The sequence below is a fragment of the Lutra lutra genome, chromosome 10 (genome assembly GCF_902655055.1).
Source record: "Lutra lutra chromosome 10, mLutLut1.2, whole genome shotgun sequence".
NCBI classification, from domain to species: domain Eukaryota; kingdom Metazoa; phylum Chordata; class Mammalia; order Carnivora; family Mustelidae; genus Lutra; species Lutra lutra.
In genome coordinates this window covers 44,780,956-44,807,105 of record NC_062287.1, presented here as the reverse complement: position 1 = coordinate 44,807,105, position 26,150 = coordinate 44,780,956, and the positions used below count along the sequence as shown (strand labels likewise).

The following is a 26,150-nucleotide window of genomic DNA, read 5'->3' as shown; positions in this document are numbered from 1 at the left end:
ATATACTGCATTCTTATACTAAAGTAAGGTAAAGCAAAGAAAATGTTAAGAAAATACGTTTGCGGGACGCCTGGGTGGCTCAGTGGGTTAAGCCTCTGCCTTCCGCTCAGGTCATGATCCCAGGGTCCTGGGTTCAGCCCCTCATCAGGCTTTCTGCTCAGTGCGGAGCCTGCTCCCCCCCCCCCCCCCCCCCCCCCCCCCCCCCCCGTCTCTGCCTGCCTCTCTGCCTGCTTGTGATCTCTGTCTGTCAAATAAATAAATAAATAAAATCTTTAAAAAGAAAAGAAAGGTATCCCAAAAATCCATGCTTAATTGGACCTGTGCAGTTCCAACCTGTTGTTCAAGGGTCACCTGTACTTGTTTTTTATGCACCTCATTATAGCATCCTGGTAACTGACCTTACAGTCCTTTGCCTTCCTTGGTCCCCAGTGCTCAGGTACTCTTGTTCATTATAAAACTTCTTGGGATTTTTTTTTTTTTAAGGACCTAAATTCAAGATTATTTGAAATTGTTTCTATAGGAGTAATAGAAAGTGGAGATTTGCATGGAGTATAATATGGTTCACTTTACAAAGGAAAAATTAAACCTAATAAAGTTTAGTGAATGTTAGAGAAGCTTTACTAACTCTTGGTGTATTTGTTCTTTCCTATTTGAGAAACATAAATTATGTACTTATGTCCCAAGAGATTAAATGCAGCTATAACAATTATCCAGTTTAATTTTGAATCAGAGAATCAGTGATTCTTCCTTTTTTTTTTCTTTAAAGATTTTTATTTTTATTTATTTGACAGACAGAGATCACAAGTAGGCAGAGAGGCAGGCAGAGAGAGAGGAAGGGAAGCAGGCTCCCCGCTGAGCAGAGAGCCGGATGCGGGGCTCGATCCAGGATGCTGGGATCATGACCTGAGCCGAAGGCAGAGGCTTTAACCACTGAGCCACCCAGGCGCCCCGAATCAGTGATTCTTCTTAAACCAATGATTTGGTTTCAGAAAGTAGGAGGCAAGTATCAGAGTGTTTTCATAGATGAGAACTTGTTACCTGACCTCTGATTTAAATAGTGGTCTACATCTGGGAAAAAAAGTTGTAAGGGGAAATGGTGGGTTCACCATTCGTTTGTTTCTAAATTATAGTAACTTTTCTATTTTACTATTATTTTTCAGGAAGATCATAATCAACCATTGTTTGGAGTACAATTTAACTGGCACAGTAAAGAAGGAGATCCATTAGTGTTTGCAACTGTAGGAAGCAACAGAGTGAGTGTTCAGGGGTCTGTTTGGCATTTGGCTTGATTATTTGACTCTAGTTACTATAGTATTGAAGTGTAATGATTTTGAAGTAAATTTGGCATAGCTGGTTTAACAGTAATCCTTATGTAATATTCTAGATATTGTCACAAAACTAAAGTTTTTAAAACCTAGTATTCACTACTGAAAATATAGCTTTCATATATTACTCTCAGTTATCAGAGTTCATATATTTCTATCAGTTGTTTCTGTTTATATTTTGTCCTTGTTAGTATTTTGTGTGTGTGACTGAAAGAATTGACTCCTGTTTTTGGAAGCAGTTTTAATAGTTGTGTATCATGCAAATTAGGATATAAAGTCTGTAGTTTCTTAAAAATAATAAACTTACTTAGTGGCTCTTTGTAAATGCAAAGGATAAATCCAGTGGCTTTATATATTAGTTATTGAAAGTACTTTAACTATTTGCCATAAAAATCTGTTAGATTTGTTTTTATTTAAGGAAGCCAAAAGTATCTTGAGCTGAGAGAAGTGTAGGGAAGAAGCATGTTGGCACATTTTAACATCAACCATTATTTAACTTTTTAGTTAAACCGGGGGCTGGCTTGGTGGACTGCAAAGACTTACTATTCTTTTCAGTTCTAAATAAATGGAGAACAGGAAGAGTCCTTAGTGCTTTCTAGGGAGTGCTTTGGAATTAGTTATTAAATTGAAATCACCTCAGGGAAAAATTGTCCTCTTACTAAGTTTACATTAGCTAACATTCTGGTTATCCATTAATACTGTACTAAGAGTTATGAGGAACAACATAGAAATTTATTATTGTATTTGGGGGAAAATAAAAAACAGAGGCGATTGACTAATTAGATACAGGTTGGCAACAAATACAAGTCACTTCCTCTGCTCTTAACCTAAGAGGTGAAGAGGAGTGAATCTGAGAGACGGTACATAAGTTGTTACTTTGAGTAAAATAAAATTTTATGCTTCTTTAGTAGTTGTACTACTACTTAGGCAATAAAAGCATGCGGTTTTAATGCATACTGTTTTCTGTATTTGTTTTTTGTTTCTCAGTGTTGGTATTCTGTTCTCAAACAAAGTTAACTTGGTAACAAGGGAGTTGTCAGTTCAGTATTTTTCAAATGTCAGCATATTTCCAGGCTTTTTTCCTGCAAGTTCGAGAATCATAACAAGCACACATGCATCCATTCTGGGCTAGATCCTCTCTATTCCTGTTTTCTAAAAAGTAAAATTTGGCTTTAGGAATTTCCTATAAAACTTCTTTTAAGGAAGGTTTCGTTACATTTAAGGCTCTGGCGCTTTTACTAGGTCACTGAAATCCTGAAAATTTGAAACTTGGCTACTGCAGTTGGTAACATGGAATAACAGCTTTTCTTGGTGTTCAGCCAAATGTGGCTTGTGACATGTAGCCTGCTTATAGTTGTCTGGTTACTGAATTCTTCGGAAAAAAAAATTTGTGGGGAAAGATAACAGGCTCAAGAAAAGATCAGGTTATTTTTTCCTAGTTGGGAACATAGTGCATTAATTACTTTGAATCTACTTTTAATATGTCACTATAAACTTAAGATTATACTTCACTAACTTGGCCATGATAATACCGGAATTAGTTACAATTTGTGCTTCAGTGCGTTTATTTAAATGTTCAGGTATTGTAATAAAAAGTATCCCTAGTTTCATTTAAAATGACATGGAAGGGCATTACATAGTTCATTGAATTGTAAAAAGTTCTGTTTGGACTTTTTTTTTAAGAAAAGAAAAATTATCTTCTAGAAGATAACCTATTTTAGCAGTCATAAGGAATATTTTTAAACTACTGTAGCGATTTTATTAATTTAATAGTGATAATTTATAGTATCTTTATGGAGTTCTTAGATACTTCTATTAAAATTAACAAGTAATTGCTAACATGACTATAAGCTCTAAAGAAAAAAGGAAAGAAATTTATTAAAGTTTAATTTTACATAGTGTATATATTAACTTAAGAATATATGGCAAATAAAAAGGACCACAATACATCAGAAAGTTAATATTTAATGAGTTGTCCATGAGAAAAACATTATTTAGGCAAGTTTTAAGCTTTCTTATATGTAATTAATATGTAAATATTCTTAAACTACCCAAAGACTTTAAGAGCTTAATTAAAAAATGATAAATTACAACTTTACTTTGAGGTGTTCAGATGTTTTCACTTTGAAGAGTTGGGCAATTACATGAATGAGATCTAAAATTAAAACATTGGAATTAGAAACCATTATTATTACTACAATATTTAATATACTCAGGAAGTTATCTAATACGTTAGGCTTTATAATGCTTCCTTAAGTCTAAAGAAGCTATTTTAAAACAGTTTCTGTAGAATCTTTAAGACACATTTGTGACTAAAATATGTTGCAGAGGTGAAAAGAATGTGGTTTCTGTGTTTGAGATTAAATTTACTATATTTTTGTTTTTATTAGGTTACCTTATATGAATGTCATTCACAAGGAGAAATCCGGTTGTTGCAATCTTATGTGGATGCTGATGTATCCTTTCTTGAGTTTTTAATATCTTTGCTAAAGAAATTGACTTTCAATAAGTACACCAAAACTTTTCTAAATTAATTAGTTCCCTTAAGCTATACTGTCCTTTAACCAGTGCTCTTCCTTTATTATCACCCAAGAGATTCCTCGTATCTAGTTTAATTTTCCTGATCCTAGAAATGCATTGTAAGGTGGATATGAGAGAGTGGGGAGAAGTGGCTAGAGATGAGCATTAGAAATCTAGTAATAGAAATGCTAGCAAAGAGTAGCTACAACCTCCTGTTTCTTTGACCTTCCTTAGAATTTTATCACTTGAGGGTAGTTAATATTAGTGAACTGGGGTTGATCAGAAGCTATGACTGGCAGTCATACCAAGTATTTGAACAACAAAGCTTATAGGGGAAAAGTAAACACATACAGTTTGTTTAGGAAATAAAATATTGCAAAACATGAACACATAAAGAAAAAGAAAGGCTTTAAAAGCCAAAAGGTTAGACAAAGGTTGGTGATACGGGTTTCTTTCAGATCATTTCAAAAACCTAGCGAAAAAGAAAAGGCAAGGATCTTCAGTCTTCAGTAGTTTATGGAAAGAAGTGAACTGTAGCCATATTGGGCAAGTCTCACAGGAAAAGGTGGAAAACTCATAGTTAAGGCTATTCAAACTGAATAGACATGCATAGTCAGACATACTGGGATAAAAGAGGGTCAGCAATTTATAGCCTGTGGGCCTAGCCACCTGTTGTTGTAAATAGTTTTACTGGGACACAACTATACCCATTCATTTGCATTGTCTACGGTACAGAGTTGAGTAATTATGCATCGAAATAGTAATCAGAATTGAGTGGAAGGATTGGTTTTGTTTGACCATTTGGTTTAGATTGTAGACCTGAAATGGTCACTGTTTAAATATGGTAATATAAGAAAATGAGAACTTCTGTGTCAGAAACTTGAGCACTTCTTTAGAGGTTTCCATGTAGTATATACCTAAATCATTGATGTGTTTACTTTCCAAAAACAAATTACAATTCTTAACTGGCATTTCTTAGGCTGATGAAAATTTTTACACTTGTGCATGGACATATGATAGCAATACAAGCCATCCTTTGCTGGCTGTGGCTGGATCTAGAGGCATAATTAGGATAATTAATCCCATAACAATGCAGTGCATAAAGGTGGGTTTTTGGTTAAATTGTAAATCTGCCCTTTTTTGAATACACACTTGTGAAAACTTGTCATTTTTAATTTAAAACCAGTAGAATCATTATCTGTACAGTTTCTAATTTGATTTGTACTTGGCTTTTTGCTTCCTTTAGACTGGTCTTTGAGACCTTTGTCACATATGATAATACAAATTATGGGATAAGCGGGAAGTTTTTATTTGCAATTTTTAAAAAATAATTTCCCTCCTCCCTTGCCTTATTCTGAGATGTTCTAAATGAACTATAGGGAAAGAGTGAGTACTTTTTCTAAACATCCTAATGAGGGATGTAGAGTCAAGGACTTATAAAGAATCGAAATGTAAAGCCTGGGAATTTGATACTAAGTTTTGCAAATTACTTTAATCAGAAGTTTTTAACCCTGGGGCACATTAGAATCATCTAAGGATATTTTAAATCCTTGGGTCTCAGCTGATCCAGTCAAATCAAAATACCTGCAGATAGGACTTGAGCATCTTTTTTTCCCTTCAGTTTTGTTGGGTGATTTTAATATGCAGCCAGGGTTGGGAACCACTAATTTAAGTGAAACCATTTTTCCATTCTTTTAAGATTAATGAAATAATTTATTGATTTTTAATATGAAAGCTGAATGTTCTAAATTTATTGTAGCATTATGTTGGCCATGGAAATGCAATCAATGAACTGAAATTCCACCCAAGAGATCCAAATCTTCTCCTGTCAGTAAGTAAAGGTAAGAGAAGCAATGTTTCTTTAGTCCTGTTTATTTGGGAATGATTTTATTTTTTAAGGGACAAAGAGTCCTAAGGTATTAAAAAAGCAAAATTTAAAAAGAATTTATAAAGTATGTCTTTAGTAGAAAAATCTCAGGCTACAGTAGCATCTCCAGACCAAGAATTAGGTAAAAGGGCTGTGAAATAGTTAACATCAGACATAAATAATTTGTACTGAAGGTTAAGTATGTGTAACCCTTATTAACGGTAGTGTATTATGACACTAATACACTAGTATTAGGTAGTTTATGTATCCTCAGTTGAATTATTTTAGTAAGTTTATTAATTTTAAGTGGCAGATCACCAAAGTTAGGACATTTTTAAGAATTTAAAAAATAGTATTGCAAATCTTATCACTGATTGGCTGTGTAATAAGAAAAAATATATTGAGAATCTGTATTGCTTTTTCATACATGAAGTTTTTATTTTATAAAGGAGTCCCTAATAGAATTCCTTAAAATGCTAAGTTCTCCATCATAAGCTCTTTGAAATATTTCCCATATGCATAAAGAAAGCCTTGCCTTCCTCTGTACGCTTAAATTGGCATTATAAGTTTATTCAGGGTACAGACAAGCCTCTTAATAATTTCTTAGCTCTCTGAAATCAGCTGTTATTTCTGCATTCTGTTCTTGATTGTTCTCTTTTTACTTCTACATTATTATTCTAGTCAAGTTTATTCTTCTTAAAGGCTTCTCAAACCTATAACCTTCCCCCACAATCTGACAATCTGCTCATACTAAAAGATGTCCTCAGATTAAAACTCTTCCATGAAAATGCTTCATTGTGATTTTCCTTTACCTACCAAGGCTTAAGTTTGGAAATCAACAACTAAGAGCTGATAACTTTTTCTCTTTTCTTGATAATAGCTGGGCCCAGGTATTTCTCTACAAGTCATATAGGTCATGATGCCACGCTCTCTAATTATCACAACTCCCTAGCCGTACTCTTCCCCTTTTGGGTCAGTAAGTACAAAGATAACCTACAGAATATAAGAAAATATTTTGCAAATTATGTATCTAATAAGGGATTTATATCAAAACATCTTAACAATTCAACAGTAAAGACAACCCTTTTTGGTATGTTTTAAATTTTTATTTTTTTTTTTTAATTTCTTTTCAGTGTTCCAGAATTCATTGTTTATGCACCACACCCAGTGCTCCATGTAATATGTGCCCTCCATAATACCCACCACCAGGCTCACCCTTTCAATTTGTAAATGTGGATTCTGTGGAGGAAAAACTTCAGTATCTTGTTCTCTGTCAAATCCCTAAGTATTTGTTATCTCAGGAGCATAACTCCATCAAATTAGGATATTATTTAAAGGAAATTATTGGAGGCAAATAAGCTAGACATATTTTAAGATCACATAAGTACTTTTTTTCCATCTGGAAAGTTTGAGCTCATACTTCATTAGAAAATGTAGCTTCCATTCTTACTTCTCACTGTGCATTACTTGAGTCTGAACTTTTGTAGTTTTTACTTCTTTAAAGAGGTTTTGAGAGTCCAGAGTAAATGAATGATAAAAGTCCATTTAAGGGGTACCTGGGTGGCTCAGTGGGTTAGGCCTCTGCCTTCGGCTCAGGTCATGATCACAGGGTCCTGGGATTGAGCCCCGCATCAGGCTCTCTGCTCGGCGGGGAGCCTGCTTCCCCCTCTCTCTTTGCCTGCCTCTCTGCCTACTTGTGATCTCTCTCTCTCTTTGTCAAATAAATAAATAAAAACCTTTTAAAAAAAAAAAGTCCATTTAAAATTTTTTTTATGTCTTTACTAGATCATGCATTACGATTGTGGAATATCCAGACAGACACTCTGGTGGCAATATTTGGAGGCGTAGAAGGGCACAGAGATGAAGTTCTAAGTGCTGTAAGTTGAAAGCTGCAGGACAATGACCTTCAGGTGTAGAGACCTCTGAACAATCCCTATGGAACTCTTACAAGAAAGTATATGGTTTATTTGACATAGCCTGCTAGGCACTCAGTTTATTTACTTGTGATATGATAAGGTTTTTACTTTACAGATGAAGGAATTAAGCAAGTAAGGCTTTTTGTGCTTTATCTCTACTTTTGTAATTTATACCAGTGCCTGGATTCTCATGAAAAAATACCATAAACTTGTTCAGTCATACAACACCAAGACAACTCTTGTTTTGTTGGTTTTCAGTTATTAAAGAAAAAGGTTAAGCTAGTTAGCAGTTGAGATCAACTTTCATCTTTTATTTGAAGTTGAAATATAAAATCCATTTTTAGGAAGTTGTTTTATTGTGCTAAGTCTTAGATAATTTTTTGTCATGGTGTTATATTTATGTATTATGTTTATCGATTTAGTGATATGATGTTGGTATTTTTAGTCAGCTAGTATTTTTACATTATTTTAGCTTATTTACTTTCCATTTATAGCTTATGTAGTGGTTTTACAGCTCTTCCATATTAAACTATGCAGGCGGCACCATGTTTTGAAGTCAGTAGCATTTTATTTGGAGGTACTAAATATTTCTGTTGTTGGAGTTCTTATGCTTTTTTTGAGAATCACACCTACCTTCAGCTACCTTGTCACCTTGGATTTTCTAAAACTTGCAGCAGCATTCTCCCATCTGGTTTTATGTGTTCTAAGAGCCATGACTACCATCCTTTAAGAATTATAAATTAGGACGTCTGGGTAGCTCATTTGGTTAAGCAACTGCCTTTGGCTCAGGTCATGATCCTGGAGTCCTGGGATTGGCAACATCAGGCTCCCTGCCCAGCGGGGAGTCTGCTGCTCCTTCTTCCACTCCCCTTGCTTGTGTTCCTTCTCTTCACTGTGTCTCTCTCTGCCAAGTAAATAAACTCTTTAAAAAAAAAAAATTGAAGTTAAAACCAATATAACAAGTATTTTGACTTACACACACAGATAAAGTAAAATTTCAATTGTTCAGGGACTGACTGTATAGTTTATAGCTATTGATTTCATTTTTTAATCAGGGTTGGACAAAGAACTCTAACAAACTTACTCAGATCTTTGTGTCATAGAAGAATTGTTCTACTTCAGTTTACCTTCAGAATCAAGCAAAGAAAATATTTAAAGATAATTGGATAGATAAAACTAAATTCAAACAATTTACTTTCTTATATATTGTGTAAACTCATACTATAGTCATGACAAATCAGTTAAAACTAAATCTTGAAAAAATAAGTCTTGGAAGTAGTAACAACTGATTTATGGGTTACATAGATAAACTCAGAATGTTTGTGTGTGACTTGAAAAAAATTTTTCATTATGCTGTGTATCAGATGAAAATTGGGTAGTCTTGGGGTGCCTGGGTGGCTCAGTGGGTTGGGTCCTCTGCCTTTGGCTCGGGTCATGATCTCAGGGTCCCGGGATTGAGCCCCAAGTCGGGTTCTCTGCTCGGTGGGTGCCTGCTTCCCTTCCTCTCTCTGCTGGCCTGTCTGCCTCCTTGTGATCTCTGTCAAATAAATAAATAAAATCTTAAAGAAAAAGAAAAAGAAAAGAAAATTGGGTAGTCTTAATTTGGGCAATTTTATATATTTAAACTTTTCTGTTTTTTACATACAGGATTATGATCTTTTGGGTGAAAAAATAATGTCCTGTGGTATGGATCACTCTCTTAAACTTTGGAGGATCAACTCAAAGAGAATGATGAATGCAATTAAGGAATCTTATGATTATAACCCGAATAAAACTAACAGGTAACAATTGTGCTATTGAAAACAATTTGTTTTTTTCATGTTGTTGTATAGAAGCATTCTACTTTTTCCAAAATTTTTACATAATGTCCCAACATCGAGTTTAGAAGCCCTTCTTTGAATAAGTTTATATACCATAAGATTTTTAAAATCAAAGCCCTTTATTTTTAGTTTAATGTTTGTGGAAAATCCCCTTTGAATTGTGTTTTTTAGTTTAGTAGCATGTTACGCTTTTATTTAGGGATACATATGCTTGACTATTTACATTATAACAGTTTTAAAAGCTGCTTAAAACTTGCTGTGGGATAGGGTAAAGGGCCCTTCAGAATAAGATTACTTGTATTATTTGTGAGCACTTTAAATTCCAAAGTCAAGATAGTAGATCATGAATTTTTTTAAATGGGTTTCTTGGCTTTATTTCATGGTAATGTAATGCTTTCCTTTAAATGATGATCCCTTTTTTAGATGGAGAAAATTCAGAAGCAGGAGCCTTGCTTCATGGGACTGACTATGAGTGGGAACTTGCAGTTTTCTTAAAATATATATATATATGAAGATTTTTATTTTTTTGAAGTAATCGCTATATCCAGCATGGGGCGCAAACTTAGAACCCCAAAGATCAAGAGTTGCACATTCCACCTGCTAAGCCAGCCTGATATCCCTTAATATATTTTTGAAATGCTTCAATTCTTAAATCAATAACTGTCTTTTCAGAATCTCATCAGGCTATTAACACTTTCATTGTAACTATGGTATGTCTATATATTAACTTTGTACTTCTGTTTTAACAAAAAGCATTTATTTTCTGGTTATCAAACCGGATTATTAATAGGTTATCAGTTAAATTTATAACCAACAAATATTTTAATGCACTAACATATATATTTGGCTAAAAAAGTAATTAACATAATTATAACAGAGTTAAGAATTTGTATCAGGTCATTAATAACATTTTAATGTTTTAATAAAGAAAAGCTCCCAGAATTTGAACTGGAAAGAATGTTTGAGATGATTCAGCCCACCATCCTTTTTGCATATGAGAAAAAAGTAAAGAGAGGACATGTGAGTTGCCCAAGACACACTAATTCGTGGCATCATATCATTCTTCTACAGTTATTTCAGTATAAATCTGAATCACTAGATTAGAAATGTTAGGTATACTTTTAAGTAAGTATAGAATTGGTAGCAACTTCTCTGCTTGGTCTTCTCAAAAACATCTTTAAGGAAAAAAATAGCACTATGTTTTACATGCCTAAATATGGGAAAAGTCTTTAATAAATGTCAAATTCCTGTCAGATAACATTTTTAGAAATTGTTGCTCAAGGCAGGGCTCTCCTCTAACCTTATCTTTAGCAGACTTTGGAATGATGTCATTGTTCCTAGAAAAGTGACTATCTTTTGAAATAATCTAGATATGTTGATGCTTAAATATGAAGGATTGAATAGATAGTTTAATGTTTTCTGTGAGAATCTTTTAGTGCTGCAGACGTTGCTTATCATTGGTTAGGATAGCCAGAATTGAAGTGATTAATTTTGGTCACCATAGTAAGAAAGCTACGGTTCTTATAAATGAAATTTCATAAGATGAAATTGAATTGAGAGCTGATAATGGAAAAAATATAGAAACAAATACATGAAATGAGAGTTCAGGTCTCAATAATGAGAAGCTTTGCAGTTTTCTAGGAACATAAAATTAATAGTCATAAATCTGAAAGTGAAAATGAGTGTGATTCTACATTCTTTTTTCTTTTAACTTTTGACATTTCCATTGCAGGCCATTTATTTCTCAGAAAATTCACTTTCCTGACTTTTCCACCAGAGACATACATAGGAATTATGTCGATTGTGTACGATGGTTAGGTGACTTGATACTTTCCAAGGTATGCTAACTGCTGTTAAGCTGTACTTCTGTTGTTTGTGTTTGTGTGAGTTGGAACCTTGCAGGGAGCACAGTTTTTTTATAGTTTGGTAAATTGGATGGCAGATGGGAAAGTCCTTTTTTTTCCTTGAAGTCTCAGATTTGGAAACTTGTTTTAAGCATATAACATCCTGATGAATTATTATAACTTGTTCTGCAATAAAGGAAAAAATGTTAACTTGTAAGATGAGATTCTTCTCTGATATCCGATGTTATAAAATAACGAATATCTAAAGTCAGTAATGGGTTTTTTGTTATGTTTGTGTCCATTTCAGTAAATTTGTATTTACAAAAACAGATAGCTGGAGTTGGCTGTGGCTGCAGTTTGCCAACCCCTGCTCTCTAATGTGTTGATTTTTTTGCTGATAATTTAGAGTAGTTGTTGGTGATGGTATCTGAACGTTTAGGATTGTCATATTTGGAAAAATTGCTGTCCAGTTTCTTTTCTTGATGTGGATTTCAGGGCATTTCATATTTTCTTGGGCAGAGCCTGACTTATTTTTTTTCTTGGCTTTACAGGTATAGTTATACCTTTTTTTTTTCTTTTTTTCTTTTTTTAACTTTTGATCTTGAAATAATAGATTCTCAGTAAGTTTCAAAGAAAGTACAGAGAGGTCCCATATTGCCCTTCACCCAATATCTTCTACATACATCTCACATAACTGCAGTATAATATCAAATTTAGGAAATTGACCTTGTACAGTGTGTGCATATAGTTCTATGTTGTCATTTTATTACATGTGTATTTTGTCATTTCAAGAATGTTACAGTATGGGACCTTTTAAGATCATTTTTTTCCATTCAGTATGCCATCCAAGTTGTTGTGTGTATCAATGGCTTTCCTTTTTTATTGCTGAGTAGTATTCCATGGTATGGATGTGCCACTGTTTATTTAACTATTCATCTATTGTAGGACATTTTGGTCCTTTTGCAGTTTGGAGCTATTACAAATAAAGCTGATAATAAGCAATCGTGTATAGGTTTTTGTGTGGACTTAAGTTTTCATTTCTCTGGGTAAATGCCTAGAATGGCAATTGCTGGGTCATGGTTAAGTTTGTTTAGTTTTTTAAGAAACTGCCAAACTATTTTCCAGAGTGGCCGTGCCATTTTACATTCCCACCAGCAATGTATGAAAGATCCAGTGTCTCCGAATCTTCGCCGGCATTTGGTATTGTCACTATTTTTTATTTTAGCTGTTCTGATAGGTGTGTAGTGATATCTCATCGTGGTCTTAATTTGCATTTCCCTGATGGCTAGTGATGAACATCTTTTTCATATGCTTATTTACCATCTGTAAATCCTTTTTGATGATATCTCTTCATATCTTTTGCTCATTTTCTAATTGGATTGGTTTTGTTTTTTTATTGTTGAGTTTTGAGAGTTCTTAATATATTCTAAATATAAATCCTGTGTCAGATACATAGTTTGCAAATATTTTCTTCCAGTCTGTAGCTTGTCTTTTCATCCTCTTAACAGGGTCTTTTGCAGAGCAAACATTTTAATTTTTGTTGAATTTCAGTTTATTGATTTTTGTTTGAAAAAATTTTATGGATTATGCTTTTGATGTTACATTTAAAAGCTCTTCACGCTCTGGATCCTAAAGGGTTTTTTCTTTGTTTTCTTCTAAAAGTGTTCCAGTGTTATGTTTTGTTAAATGTATGATCTATTTTGAGTTAATTTTTGTATGAGGTTTAGGTAGTAGTTTCATTTTTTGCCTTTGGATATCCAGTTATTCAGCACCATTTGTTGAAAGACTATTCTTTCTCCTTTGAATTGCTTTTGTACCTTGGTCAAAATTGTTTGGCCTACTTGTGTGAGGCTGTTTCTGGTTTTTCTGTTCTCTTCCCTCTACCACTGCTATATATACACAGTCTTGATTAATGTAGCTCTGTAATAAGTCTTGGAATTGGTTAGGTGTTTTCTTCCACTTTATTATTCTTTTTCATAATTGTTCTAGCTATTTTGATTCCTGCCTTTCTGTTTAAATTTTAGAATAATCTTGTTTACATTTTATAAAAAATCTTGCTGGGGGTTTTTTGGGCAGGGAAGAGTTTGACTGGTATTTTGTTAAACTTGTATATCAGTTTGATGGGGAATTAATGTCTTTGCTCTGCTCTCTAGTCCATGAACATAGTATGTCTCTCCATTTATTTAGATCTTTGATTTTATTATCAGCATTTTGTAGCTTTTAGCATACAAGTCCTGTACATGCTTTGTTGGATTTATACCTAACTACTGCTCTTTTTTGAGTGATTATAGATGGTATTCCTTATTTCTGTGTGTTTACTGCTAGTTAGTATACAGGAAAGCAATTAATTTTTCATACTGACCTTGAATCCCCTGATTTTTTTGGTCTAGTACTTGGGAGTGTTTATGTAGACCATCATGTCATCTGCACATAGGGACAGTTTTATGTCTTCCTTTCTGACCTTGCTTTATTTCACTGGCAGACTTCCAGTTCTGTGTTGAATAGTGGTGTTAAGATCAAACAAACATTCCTGACTTATTTCTGGTACTAAAAGGGAAAAATTCTGTCTTTCACAATTATGTATATTAGCTATATGGTTTTTGTAGATGTTTTCTATCAAGTTGAGAACTGTCCCTCTTACAATTAATTTTTTGAGAATTTTATCATGAATGGGTGTTGAATTTTGTCAGATGCTTTATCTGTATCATTTGATATGATCAGGTGGCTTTTTCTTCCTTAGCCTGTATGGCGTGTATTTAATTTTTTTAAATAGATCTGGTCCTGTATCCCTGGAATAAATTTTATTTATTCATAGTGTGTGACTTCTTATATATATTGCTAATAGCTGATAATCTTGTTAAAGATTTGTTTGTATTAATGAGGCTGTGATACTAGTCTGAAGTTTTTTGTAATGTCTTTGTCTGGTTTTGGCATTGATAACACAGACTTATTGACATGAATTGGCAAGTTTTCCCTACTATTTTCTGGAAGAAATATAGAAATTCTTCATAAATAGTTGTTAGAATACTCTGGTTAAGTCATCCAGGCCTAGAAATTTTTGAGAGTTTTAAAGATAAATATTCCATTTCCTTAATAGTTAAGAGAGCTGTTCAAATTAACTATTTCATATTGTGTGAGTTGTGGTATTTTGTGTTATATGAGGAATTTATTGACTACATCCTAGGTAAAATTGATGGGTAGAGTTGTTTGTAATATTCTCTTACTGTACTTTTGACAACTGTAAGGTCTCTGATAGCTCTGTTTCATTCCTGAGATGGTAGTTAATGTCTTCTATTTTTTTGTAAGTCTTGGTAAAGGCTCCTCAATTTTTTATCTCTCCTTCCATTTGTTTGCCCTGGGTATATTTTGCTCTTTTACTAATTTCTTTTTTTTTTTTTTTTTTTTTTTTTAAGATTTTATCTATTTGACAGAGAGAGAGAGATCACAAGTAGGCAGAGAGGCAGGCAGAGAGAGAGGGGAGGAAGCAGGCTCCCTGCGGAGCAGAGAGCCCGATGCGGGGCTCGATCCCAGGACCCTGAGATCATGACCTGAGCCGAAGGCAGAGGCTTTAACCCACTGAGCCACCCAGGCGCCCCCTCTTTTTTTTTTTTTTTAGATTTTATTTATTTGTCAGAGAGGGAGAGAGAGCAAGCACAGGCAGACAGAATGGCAGGCAGAGGCAGAGGGAGAAGCAGGCTCCCCGCCGAGCAAGGAGCCCGATGTGGGACTCGATCCCAGGACGCTAGGATCATGACCTGAGCCGAAGGCAGCTGCTTAACCAACTGAGCCACCCAGGCGTCCCATCTTTTACTAATTTCTTAAGGTGTGGGAGCTCAGATTATTGAGTTGAGACTTTTCTAAGATAAGTATTAGATGCTATAGATTTTCCTCTCAGCACTTCTTCAGCTGCATCTCACTAATTTATTTTTTTATTTTTTTGCATCTCACTAATTTAGATATGAATTTTAGTTTCTAGGTGTTGGAGATTTTCTTGTTATCTTTCTCTTAAATGATTCCTAGTTTGACTCCATTGTGGTCAGAGCATATTCTTTGTGATTTGGGTTCTTTTAAACTTTTTTGAGATTTGTTTTATGACACTATCTTGGGTATGTTCTGTGGGAGCTTGAAAGGAGTGTGTAATTCTGTTTGTGTGGAGTGTTCCATAAGTGTCTGTTAGGTACTGTTGGTCGATGGTGAGGTTGAATTCTTTATGGCTTCATTGATTTTTCTGTCTACGTATTTTTTTTTAAAGATTTTATTTATTTATTTATTTGATAGACAGAGATCACAAGTAGGCAGAGAGGCAGGCAGAGAGAGAGAGGAGGAAGCAGGCTCCCCGCAGAGCAGAGAGCCCAGTGTGGGGCTCGATCTAAGGACCCCAGGATCATGACCTGAGCTGAAGGCAGAGGCCCCAACCCACTGAGCCACCCAGGCATCCCCTGTCTATGTATTTTATCAATTGTTGAGAGATGGGGATGTTTCCAGCTGTACTTGTGGATTTTTTTTCCTTTTTTGCTTTCAATTTTATGGTGGTTGGCTTGTTATTGCTGTGTTTTGGTGACTGGAATCTTTTTGTCTTTTTCTTCTTTTTCTTTTATCTGGGCTTTTCCCCTAATTTCCTATAGGTAATGCAAACATTTTTTTTTTAGTAGGTTCTATGCCCAATGTAGGGCTTGAACTCACAAGCCCTAGATCAAAGGTCCCATGTTCTACTGACTAAAGCAGCCAGGTACTTCTATGTGAACATTTTTTAGAATCCTACTTTTCTTTTTTTTTTTTAGATTTTTTTTATTTGTTAGAGCACACAACAGAGCATAACCTTTGAGGGGAGGGAGGTGAGAGGGAGAGAGAGAAGCAGACTCCCCATTGAGCAGGGAGCCAGACCCGAGATCATGACCTGTGCTGAAGGCAGATGCTTAACCAACTGAGTCACCCACGTACCTCTGGAATTCCATTTGATTTATCTGTAATATTAAATACATTTTTTTTCTTTTTTAAGATTTTATTTATTTAAAAAAAAAAAAGACTTGATTTATTAGAGCACGAGCAGGGTGGAGAGGAAGAAACAGGATCCCTGCGAGCAGGGAGTCTGATGTGGAGCTCAGTCCTAGGACCCTGGGATCATGACTTGAGCCAAAGGCAGGTGCTTAACTGATTTGAGTCACCCAGGCCCCTGAAGTACATTTCTTTATGTAGCTTTTTGGTTTTTCCTCTAGATGTTATATATGTATATTTATTAACTATTTTGTTACCTTTTGTTATATATTATGTATTTTTATTAATGCTTTATCTGTAAGAAAGTCACTTTAAGTATAAAATGTGTGTAGATTAAAAGTTAAAAATTGCCAGAGGGCCTGGTGGCTCAATCAGTTAAGCATTCGACTCTTGATCTCAGCTCAGGTCTTGATCTCACGGTTGTGAGTTCAAGTCCCATATTGGACTCCATGGTGAGCATGGAGCCTACTTAAAAAAAAAAGATTAAAATTGCTCAAAGATATGTCTACCATGCAATCACAAATATAAAAATATATTTATGTAGCCTCTCTACATAAATCTTATTTCCTTTATCTTACTTTCCTTTATCCACCATTTATAGTTTGATTGTCTTGAATATTCCCTTTATAATTGAGAACAACATCAAAAAAGTGTTACTATTTTTTTAATGTTACTATTTCTGCTTCAACCATCAAACGTAATTTAAAAACTCAAGAGGAAAAGGAGAATATTTACTCATTTTTGCTTTTTCCATTGTTCTTTCTTCCTTTCTGATGTTCCAAGATTCCTTCTCATATTATTTTCTTTGTGTTTATAAAACTGCCTGTAACCATTCTTTTAGGAAAGGTCTGCTGGTGACAAATTCTTCATTTTTCTTCGTCTGAGAATGTCTTCATTTCTCCTTCATTCCTGAAAGGTATATTCATTCAAAATAGGATTTTACATAGACGGTTATTTTCTTTACACATTTGAAAAATGTTGTGTTCCCTCTCTCCAGGGTCAGTGGTTTCTGATGACACCTGCCATCATTGGAATTATTTTTTCCTAATCATAAGGTGTTCTGTCTTACTTGCTTTCAGGGTTTTTTTCTTTGTCTTTTTAGTTTTCAGAAGTTTGAATATGATGTACCTTGATTTCTTTGAGTTTATCTTTAGGAGTTCACTCACCTTATATTTGTAATAGATTTATGACTTTTGGAGATAGTTTGTCCCAAATTTGGAAGTTTTACAGCCATTACTCAAATTCGTTTCTAGACTTCTCTTCTTCTCCTTTTGGAACTTTAATGATGTAAATGTTAGATCTTTGATTTGACTCCTGGGACTGTCATTTTTTTAGGTTTGTTTCATTTTGTTTGGATTGGGTAGTTTCTGTTTTTCAGACGTTAAATTGACTCTTTTTTTATTGAGCCTTTCAGGTGATTTTCTTATTTTGGTTATATTTTTCAATTCTAAATTTTCAATTTGATTCTTTTTATTTCTTTGCTGAGACCTTTTTATTTTAAGTGTGTAATTGCTTATTGAAGCATTTTTTTCATTGAAGCATTTTTATTATGGCTGCTTTAAAATCCTTGTCAGGTAGTTTGAACATCTATGCATCTCATTGTTGGCATTTATTGTCTTTTAGCATTAAAGTTGAGATTTTTTTCTGAGTCTTGGTATGACAAGTGAATTTTTTATTGAGATCTAGGTATTTTGAGTGTTACACTACAAGACTGCATCTTATTTTATTTAGATCTTTTGCAGCAGTCTTCCTCTGATAAATTTTCAGCTGGAGAAGGGGAGCACTGCTTCATCATTGGCAAGTGGTGGGGAAGTCGAGATGATGGCGTCTCATTACTGTTCCCAAGTGGTCTCCACTGACACTGAGGGCTGTGGATGATTGTAAACAAGCTGACTCTTGCTGGGCCTCCTCTGATACCACCCCAGGCAAAGAGAAGGAGACCAAAGTTACCTCATTATGATGAGGGGCAGGTAGAGTCAGGAGTAGGGAGGGTTGGGTATGCATTTGAGGTACATAGGTACCACCTGAGAAGTGCTCCCCACTGGGCCATTGGTGGTTCATGCGAGGGTGAGCCCACAGTTTTTTTCTGTGGTGTTTTCCTGGAATAGAATGTTTGAAAATTTTCTCTCCTGCTAGGTTGTCACTTTCCTGGTTCTTTGGTTAGAGAGAGCAGGCTTTTGTTGTGGGTGTTTTGTAATTAACCCATGGGTATTGATTGCTGAGCTGCTGCCTTCTCTAGCATCTAGTCTGGGATACATAAATTAGGCAAAGAAAACCAAGGAACTCAGCATCCTTCATGTCCCAAGGTTCCTATCCAGTCTGCCTTCTCTCTACCTTTCAAAGTCTAATGTTTGCTTTATATTTGATACTTAGTCTTTTAAGCTGTAGTGAGGATAAATGGGGAAAAGTACACCTACCCCATCGTTTTGGAAGTAGAAGTAAAAAGCCACTAGCTCTAAAATTTCTTTTCTTAGACCTTCGTCAAATGATAGGAAGGGATTTCTGCACTTTAGGTTTCAGGAAGCTGACCTGAATGAACTATATTGGTGATTACAAATCTATTTCTGCATCAGAATCACTAGGAGAACATCGTAAAAATAGATTCTTAGGCCTCAGTCCCAGAGATTCTAAATCTGGCAAAAGGACCTGGGAATTTGTAATTTTAAAAAGCTCTCTAGGTGACTTTTTTAAAGATTTCATTTATTTATTTGACAGAGATCACAAGTAGGCAGAGAGGCAGACGGGGGGCCGGGTAGCAGGCTCCCTGCTGAGCAGAGAGACCCGTGCGGGGCTCGATCCTAGGACCCTGAGACATGACCTGAGCTGAAGGCAGAAGCTTAACCCACTGAGCCACCCAGGCACCCATCTAGATGATTTTCAAATGCAGTCATCCATTATAGTGAACAAATTCTCTTTACCTCAGGTTTTAGTTCATGAGGGAACTTGACTAATTAAGAATCCTTTACCAGTGTAATCGGTGCAAAGCACTTGAAGAACTCTCTCACAGTTGTTCTGCTTCGGCCTTCCCTTGTAGGGATTCTGATTCAGTAGGGTTGGGACCAAGATGAGTTTTTTGAGGGAAGTCTATGGGCTATCAGTCCAATTGTGCATTTAGTTAGGTTATCAAAGTAGATGATCTCTAATCTAAGGTACTTTTTAAAAAACTTATGTATCAGATTATAGCCCTGGAGTTTATATAATCTAAAAAAGGCAGAGAAAGGAAAAAGGGGGGGTACTGTCTCCCTAATCTTCCTATGGCCCTGCTGTTAAACTGTTCATATGTCAGTGAACCAGACACAGCTGGGGACCAAACCAGAATCGCCTGGACTGTGTGCCCTGTAACACTCCAGCAGGCACTCTTTCACTACACAGGCATTTCAGTTCAGTTTCTGTTGAGGTAATTGGGCTAGATCATTTTTTTAATGGGAGGGGCCATCCTGTACATGGTAGGATGCTCAGCAGCATCTTTCCTTGTCCACCCACCAAAGGCCAGGACATTGCCAAATGTCCCTCATTATCACACCACTGGCCTTTAATATAAATAGTGCCCACCGTGTTGCAGCTTTTCTTCCATTGTATTCCTTATCACTTGCTGCTTAACGAGAATGTATGCAAAGATAATGATATTATAGAATGAGGAAGATGTAAGTTAGTCTAGCTCAGTCCTATCGCCATATCAGTGTCTTGATGTTAAAACTACTGAGTTTATTGCCTTCTGTATAATCTGATCTCTAAGGCCTCTAAGCAGGGCCATATTGAAGAGCCATGCATTTGTATAGAGTTTTTGTAATTTTACCTTCGTTATAGAACACTCAAGTCTGGATGCCACAGTATCTAGAGCTGAATTTGGTTTGGAAGAGAAATTGTGACTTCAGAATGAATACTCCAGATAACATAATGCTTTTGAATATTGTTAAATTCTGTTGTAATATGACTTCTTGTCCGCAAGTGTGGACATTGACTCTGTAAATATAAATGAATGTATATCACTGTATTTAGTAGGTGGGTAACCAGGTTTTAAGACTGTCAATTCTAAAAAGATAATAAAGAAGGGCTTTGTTTTTAATATTTAAAATTCAGTTCTGTATGTAACATTTCTTGTTTTCTCATTTCTCTCTTTTAAAGTCTTGTGAAAATGCCATTGTGTGCTGGAAACCTGGGAAAATGGAAGATGATATAGATAAAATTAAACCCAGTGAGTCTAATGTGACTATTCTTGGGCGATTCGATTACAGCCAGTGTGACATTTGGTACATGAGGTTTTCTATGGATTTCTGGCAAAAGGTAGCAACATATTTTTACATTTTAAACTTAAGACCATTGAAAATTTCACTTTTCTCTGTTGTGCATCCATCTTCAGTTTCCTCTAAGAATCTACCTTGATCTTTTATATTGATTACTTTGGCGATTGATATCATTTATTCTCTTTGTGGTTCTGCTCACCATCTGCAATGTTTATTTTAAATGTAGTTAACAGGTGTCAGTGGTGGCAGTGAGGTGCTTACTTTCCATAACATCTGTTACTAAGATTTAATGTTTGATGATTGGAGTGTTAAACTTTTTAAGTAGATTTTTTTATATAAAAGCTTGGAGAAAAATCAGCATGGAAGATGGGGCAAAGTAATAGTTATCTAAAATTTTAAAGAGACTTGTGTTAGGAATTTGTAGTAACAAATTATCTGGGTATTTATTTCTCAGAAAACTGGAGAAGCTCTCTGTAGCTGTTGCTATAATTCTTTAAGGCAGAATAAAGAGTACATTCTAACTATGTAAATGGTAAAGTCCTTCATAAATTTGTAAAATGCCTTCTAATTTACTCAGGACACCTCTGAAGTATTAGTTGCTATTATCCCCATTTACAGAAATACAAGATGCAAAGAACTAATCATGAGCATAGCCATAGGCTAAAGCTGAGGTTTTTCTGAAATATGAACATGTCTTAGGAATGCTTGAAGGCCCTGTAGCCTATTTAATAATTTGAATTTTTAAAAATATGTTTATACAGATGCTTGCATTGGGCAATCAGGTTGGCAAACTTTATGTTTGGGATTTAGAAGTAGAAGATCCTCATAAAGCCAAGTAAGTATTTAGAACTATTTATTGATAGGGGCGCCTGGGTGGCTCAGTTGGTTAAGCATCTGCCTTCGGCTCAGACCGTAATCCCAGAGTGCTGGGATAGAGTCCTGCATTAGGCTCCCTGCTCTGTGGGGAGTCTGGTTCTCCTTTGGCATGCCCCCCTCCCCTGCTTGTGTGCATTCTCTCTCTGGGAAAAATAAAGTGGGGTTTTTTTGTTTTGTTTTGTTTTTTAAAGATTTTATGTATTTGTCAGAGAGAGATTGAGAACGAGCATCAGCAGGGGGAGTGGCAGGTAGAGGGATAAGCAGGCTCCCCACCAAACAGGGATCCCGGTGCAGGATTCAATCCCAGGAACCTAGGATCATGACCCAAGATGAAACCAGATGCTCAACCGACTGAGCCACCCAGGTGTCCCTTTACTGATAATTTCTGTCTTTTTACTCAAATGCCAATAGATAGGAAGTAATTAATACTTGAAGTACCATTCTTAAATCATTTTTAACATTTACATGACTCAGTTATTTTAAAATACTTTGTGCTCTCATAATGACTGCTTATCATAAGTACTGTGGTGACAAATTATTTTTTTTAATTAAAAATATACCCAAGTTTTATGAAATTAGAGATTGAGCTCTTAGTGATGTTTTAAATGCTTTCCATATGACTCAGAACATCTGTTTGTTTTCTAATTCACTGGTTTAATTTGATACAACATTTTTAATGACTGGCATTTAAACTATTGTTTTGTTTTTTTCCTAGATGTACAACACTGACTCATCATAAATGTGGTGCTGCTATTAGACAAACCAGTTTTAGCAGGGATAGCAGTATTCTTATAGCTGTTTGTGATGATGCAGTATTTGGCGCTGGGACGACTTCGATAAAATACTTTTTCTTAATCAAAATTAGAGTGTGTTTTCTGTGTATAATAGAATTACTGTATCTTGCTAGTAAGGGCACATAGAGCATTTAGAGTTGTCTTTCAGCATTCAATCAGGCTGAGCTGAATGTAGTGATGTTTACATTGTTTACATTCTTTGTACTGTCTCCTGCTCAGACTCTACTGCTTTTAATAAAAATTTATTTTTGTAAAGCTGTGTGTTAGTCTGTTTTCATTGTGAGAAAAAGAAATGTACATCCTTTTTTGTAATGATCATTTTTGTAGTTCTTTTAACTAAAGAAAGCTCTTTAATGTGATTAAGTTAAGTTCTAGAACTAAGCTGAATTTAATTCTTGGCTCTGCATCTATGAGCTGAGCTAAGTAACTTAACATCTACCTCAGTTTCCTCCTGTGTGAAACAGGGATAAGAAAATTCCTACCTTACAGGGTTTTTAAGGATCAAATGATCAAAGTGAAGCAGCTGGAACAGTACTTGACATACATTAAACCCTAAATATTGTTACTTATTTTACTGGAATTGTATTACTATGTCTTTCATTCTTATTTCTTCTGTAATAACTTCATAGTAATTATGTTTAAAATTTATAGAGTTGGAATATATAATGATTGAATGGTTTTAAAAAATACTGCTATTTGGTTTGCAGGTAGACCATTAGAAATCCTTTTTTTTTTTTTTTTTTAAGATTTTATTTATTTATTTGACAGAGAGGGACACAGCAAGAGAGGGAACACAAGCGGGGGAGTGGGAGAGGGAGAAGCAGGCTTCCCGCTGAGCAAGGAGGCCCGATGCAGGGCTCAGTCCCAGGACCCTGGGATCACGACCTGAGCCCAAGGCAGACACCCAACAACTGAGCCACCCAGGCACCCCTAGAAATCTTAATTGAAATATTACCATAAGAGCAAGTGAGAAGAGAACATAGAAGCTTGAATGCAGGTGATTGGAAAATGAAAGAAATGGGGAATATGTACAGTGTTGTTTGTGGGAATCAGACTTAAGAGTAGTTGATCTTTTGTTCCAAACGTAAGGTGCTTTGTAAATATTTATGAACAAGAAGAAACAGCAAGAATGAGACTGATACAAAAGACCAGAAAATCCCCAAAGAGATAGAACCAACATGACATGGAGGAGTTAACCTGAAGCAGAGAGAATAAGGAAAACCTAGTAATGAGAAGGGAGAAAGTAAAATGAGGGGTGCCAGGTAAAATGCAAGACAGAATTTTATCAAATATTCAGATTCATGAGCCTTGTTCCTATAAATTTCATGCATTTCCATGGATCTAATAGTATTTAATACCTTTCTGGATGTGTTCATTGTTTCTGGTTGTTTGCTATTATAAGTAATATTTAGACTTCTAGCCCAGGATACAAGTCTTCGTGTACCTCTGATTATTTCCACACTCGTCTGTCAGAATTAGTCAGTGGAAGAATGTTTCTATTAAGGTTCTACCAGATTCACTTGCTCCAGCAGTGTATGTTGGTACCCATTTTACTTTTTTTTTTAAAGATTTTTTATTTATTTATTTATTTATCAGAGAGAGAGAGAGCGAGCACAGGCAGACAGAGTGGCAGGTAGAGGCAGAGGGAGAAGCAGGCTCCCCACAGAACAAGGAGCCTGATGTGGGACTCGATCCCAGGATGCTGGGATCATGACCTGAGCCGAAGGCAGCTGCTTAACCAACTGAGCCACCCAGGCGTCCTCCATTTTACTTTTTTTAATTCCTGTGTATATCTGTAGATAAGCAGTTGGCAAACTTTTTTTTTGTAAACAGCTAGATAGTAAATATTTCAGGCTTTGAAGGCCATACATTCTCTGTCACATTCACTCAACTTTGCTACCATAGTGTGAAAGCAACTATAGATGATACATAGATGAATGGGCCTGGCTGTGTTGAATAAAATTAACAAAAACATGCAGTGGGCCATTTTTTGGCTCATAAACCACAGTTTGCCCACTCTTGCTGTGGATACTAGATATTGAAACTAAACACTTAAGGAGGTCTCTAAGATGGCTGAAAATTTAGGGTCAGCCAAATAGCTCACAAGATCATCCGGCAATGAATCATGCTATGACTGATAGGTGAAACAGTACGTAATATACTTAGACGACCAGGACTTCAGATACTGGAGTTATCAGAAGATGTAAAAGCCATATTTAAAACTGCTTCTCTTCACTTATACTCCACCCTTTGTTCCACCCTTTACTGGCTTGCTTAGTGAACATTTCAATGATCATCTAATATACTATATAATTTACTTTGGTTAGCTGTATTTCTCCTCCCACGGGGATGTAGTCGTTATAAGGGTGGTTTGTGGTTTGTTTGGGTTTTTTTGCTTTGTTTTGCTGGTATAACCCCAGCACTTAGGACAGTGCCTTGCACATAATAAATACTTGAATGAATGAAATGAATAAAAGCTGAAATTACAAAAATAAGCAAGCAGTTAGAGAATACCAAGACTGACCAGGAGGATTTATAAAAGAAACAAGTAGAACTTTCAGAAGTGAAAAATTATTGAAGTAAAAGTGAATGTTAATTAGATTAGACACAACTGAATAGAGGTTAGTGAACTGGAAGAGATCCTGAGAAATTACTTGCACTGTGTTAAAGAAGGAAATAATATGAGGAGTTAAAAACTATATTGCATAAAATGAAAAGGTCCAGAGGTAATTGCATATCCAAAAAAAAAAAAACAAGGCAAGGCAATGTTTGAAGAAGTAATAATTCGACTTGGTAGGAGTGGGTGGGGAGAGAGTTGGTGCTTTGGGCATGTTCTTTTTTTCCCCATTTTTCTTATTTTACTTTTCTAAATTTTATTAACGTATGTATTATTTGCCCCAGGGGTACAGGTATTTGAATCATCAGGCTTACACATTTCACAGCAGTTACCATAGCATATACCCTCCCCAATGTCCATAACCCAACCACCCTCTTCCTACCCCTCCACCCCCCAGCAGCCCTCAGTTTGTTTTGTGAAATTAAGAGTCTCTTATGGTTATCTCCCTCCCAATCCATCTTCTTTTCATTTTTTCCTTCCCTAACCCCACAATCCTCTGCCCTGCCTCTCAAATTCCTCATATCAGAGAGATCATATGATAAATGTCTTTCTCTGATTGACTTATTACGCTCACCATAATACCCTCTAGTTCTATCCATGTCATTGCAAATGGCAAGATTTCATTTCTTTTGATGACTGTATAATATTCCATTGTATGTATGTGTGTATATATATACACACATACACCACATCTTTATCCATTCATCTGTTGATGGACCTCGAGGTTCTTTCCATACTTTGGCTATTGTGGACATTGCTGCTATAAACATTTTGGTGCATGTGCCCCTTCGGATCACTACATTTGTATCTTTAGGGTAAATACCCAGTAGTGCCATTGCTGGGTCATAGGGTAGCTCTATTTCAACTTTTTGAGGAACCTCCATGCTGTTTTCCAGAGTGGCTGTACCAGCTTGCATTTCCACCAACAGTGTTAGGAGGGTTCCCCTTTCTCCACACCCTTGCCAACATCTGTCGTTACCTGACTTGTTAATTTTAGCCCCTCTGACTGGTGTGAGGTGATGTCTCAACGTGATTTGATTTGTATTTCCCCGATGGCTAGTGATGCTGAACATTTTTTCGTGTTTCAGTTAGGCATTTGTATGTCTTTTTTAGGGAAGTGTCTGTTCATGTCTTATGCCCATATTTTGACTGGGTTGTTAGTTTTTGAGTGTTGAGTTTGAGGAGTTTTTTTATAGATCTTGGACATCAGCCCTTTATCTGATAAGTCATTTGCAAATATCTTCTCCCATTCTGTCGGTTGTCTTTCGGTTTTGTTGACTGTTTCCTTTGCTGTACAAAAGCTTTTGATCTTGATGAAGTCCCAATAGTTGA

At 35.5% G+C, this 26,150-nt stretch overlaps 1 protein-coding gene across 1 annotated transcript in view; it reads left to right on the top strand.

The window, feature by feature from the left end:
• Nucleotides 1-22,456, top strand: part of EED (embryonic ectoderm development) — a 29,278-nt gene extending 6,822 nt beyond the window's left edge. The window contains 12 exon segments of the mRNA XM_047692445.1: nt 1,161-1,253; nt 3,716-3,781; nt 4,825-4,950; nt 5,605-5,686; nt 7,498-7,589; nt 9,276-9,409; nt 11,181-11,286; nt 12,418-12,492; nt 20,413-20,571; nt 21,293-21,366; nt 22,123-22,214; nt 22,217-22,456. Of these exon segments, the coding sequence (XP_047548401.1) occupies nt 1,161-1,253; nt 3,716-3,781; nt 4,825-4,950; nt 5,605-5,686; nt 7,498-7,589; nt 9,276-9,409; nt 11,181-11,286; nt 12,418-12,492; nt 20,413-20,571; nt 21,293-21,366; nt 22,123-22,214; nt 22,217-22,272 (1,155 nt within the window). The 3' untranslated portion in view covers nt 22,273-22,456.
• Nucleotides 22,457-26,150: the final 3,694 nt, after the last annotated feature.